The sequence below is a fragment of the Aplysia californica genome, unplaced genomic scaffold (assembly GCF_000002075.1).
Source record: "Aplysia californica isolate F4 #8 unplaced genomic scaffold, AplCal3.0 scaffold00017, whole genome shotgun sequence".
Taxonomy (NCBI): Eukaryota; Metazoa; Mollusca; class Gastropoda; order Aplysiida; family Aplysiidae; genus Aplysia; species Aplysia californica.
This window is the reverse complement of record NW_004797287.1, coordinates 417829-419151: the sequence shown is the minus strand read 5'-3', so window position 1 is coordinate 419151 and position 1323 is coordinate 417829. Positions and strand designations below refer to the sequence as shown.

Here is a 1323-nt window from a genome sequence, read left to right as displayed (position 1 = left end):
TGTGTGCGTGCATATGTGTGTGTGTGTGTATGTGTGTGTGTGTGTGTGCGAGACAGACAGACAGACAGACAGACAGACAGACAGACAGACAGACAGACAGACAGGTAGACAGACAGGTAGACAGAGGGAGAGAGGGGGAGAAAGAGAGACAGGGAGAGAGAAAGAGAGACAGGGAGAGAGAGAATGAGACAGGGAGAGAAAAAAGACAGACCGACAGAGAGGGAGAGAGAGATGGCAGAGGGACACTGAAGAACGAGTAGATTTTCTGAAAATTAAACGGACTATTCCTTTAATTACGGTGATATTATTTTTTCAGATCTATAGAGACGAAGTAATGTATCTGCATCTTTTTAATGTATGTTAACTTAAGCCAAAAACAAGTCTTACAGTTTATGGCTGAGGGAGGCAGGGGGTTGCCTAAAATATGCGATAGAAATCACAGCCTCCTTCTTTGTTAAACGCCTAGTAACCTCGTGAACTAACAACAAAGGGTACTACATTTTGTCATGACATGGCAGCATCCCTGAGCATCGCCGTGGCAGCGATCACCGCGCGTAAGTGTTTTGGCGCCCCGCGCCGGGCGATACGCGAAACAATGCACTGTTGTTATGGAGCGCCGCCACGAGTGTCACCTCTATTACTGTAAACCCTCTCTGGTATGACTAGAGAGTAACATTCATTCAAAGAAAAGGAGGAGAGACAAGGACGACAGGTGTTAAATAGGAAAAAAGGAGCAAACCACACCGGAGTGCCCGAAACCACCTATGATGTGTTGAAATTATGTCACCTCCTAAACCAACACCTATAAGGTCACCACAGTCGCAACGGTACCTGAGTGATCAATGATGAATTTCACAGCCGGCTGAGGCTCCGTGTAGGCGTTGTCGTCCGCATTCTGTATGAGCTCCAGCACAAAGTGGGTGTCCTTGCTGTACAGGTCCTTGGACAAACGCTGCAAGCTGCGACCCTGGCGCTCTTGCTGCTTCTGCAAAACGGAAAATTTGACTTTTCCTCTCAGGCATTGAATAAGTTTGAAGGTTTAGTTTTAGTACGAGTTTTCCTGCACTTGCAACACAAATTTGTCATATAAGTGCTGAAGATAGGACGTGTTATAAGAGAGTAATATGCAAACAAAAGAAGGAGGAGAGAAAATGACAATAGATATTTGATAGGAAAAAAGGAGCTAACCACATTACTGAAAATTCACATACACAATGGTATCTCACATCAACACATAAAGCGGAAAAAAGGAAGTACATTCTTGAGTAACTTTTGGCAAAAGAAAGACTTATACAGTGCTCATGATCTAACAGTAGCAAAAAC

General features: G+C 44.3%; 1 protein-coding gene across 7 annotated transcripts in view; it reads right to left on the bottom strand.

The window, feature by feature from the left end:
* LOC101857532 (protein NO VEIN) overlaps positions 1-1323 on the bottom strand; it is a 75942-nt gene that overhangs the window by 41770 nt on the left and 32849 nt on the right. For all 7 annotated transcript variants that reach the window (XM_035971415.1, XM_005090456.3, XM_005090452.3 and 4 more), the window contains one exon: positions 832-985. In XM_035971415.1, coding sequence (XP_035827308.1) covers positions 832-985 — 154 coding nt within the window. The remainder of the gene's footprint in view (positions 1-831; positions 986-1323) is intronic.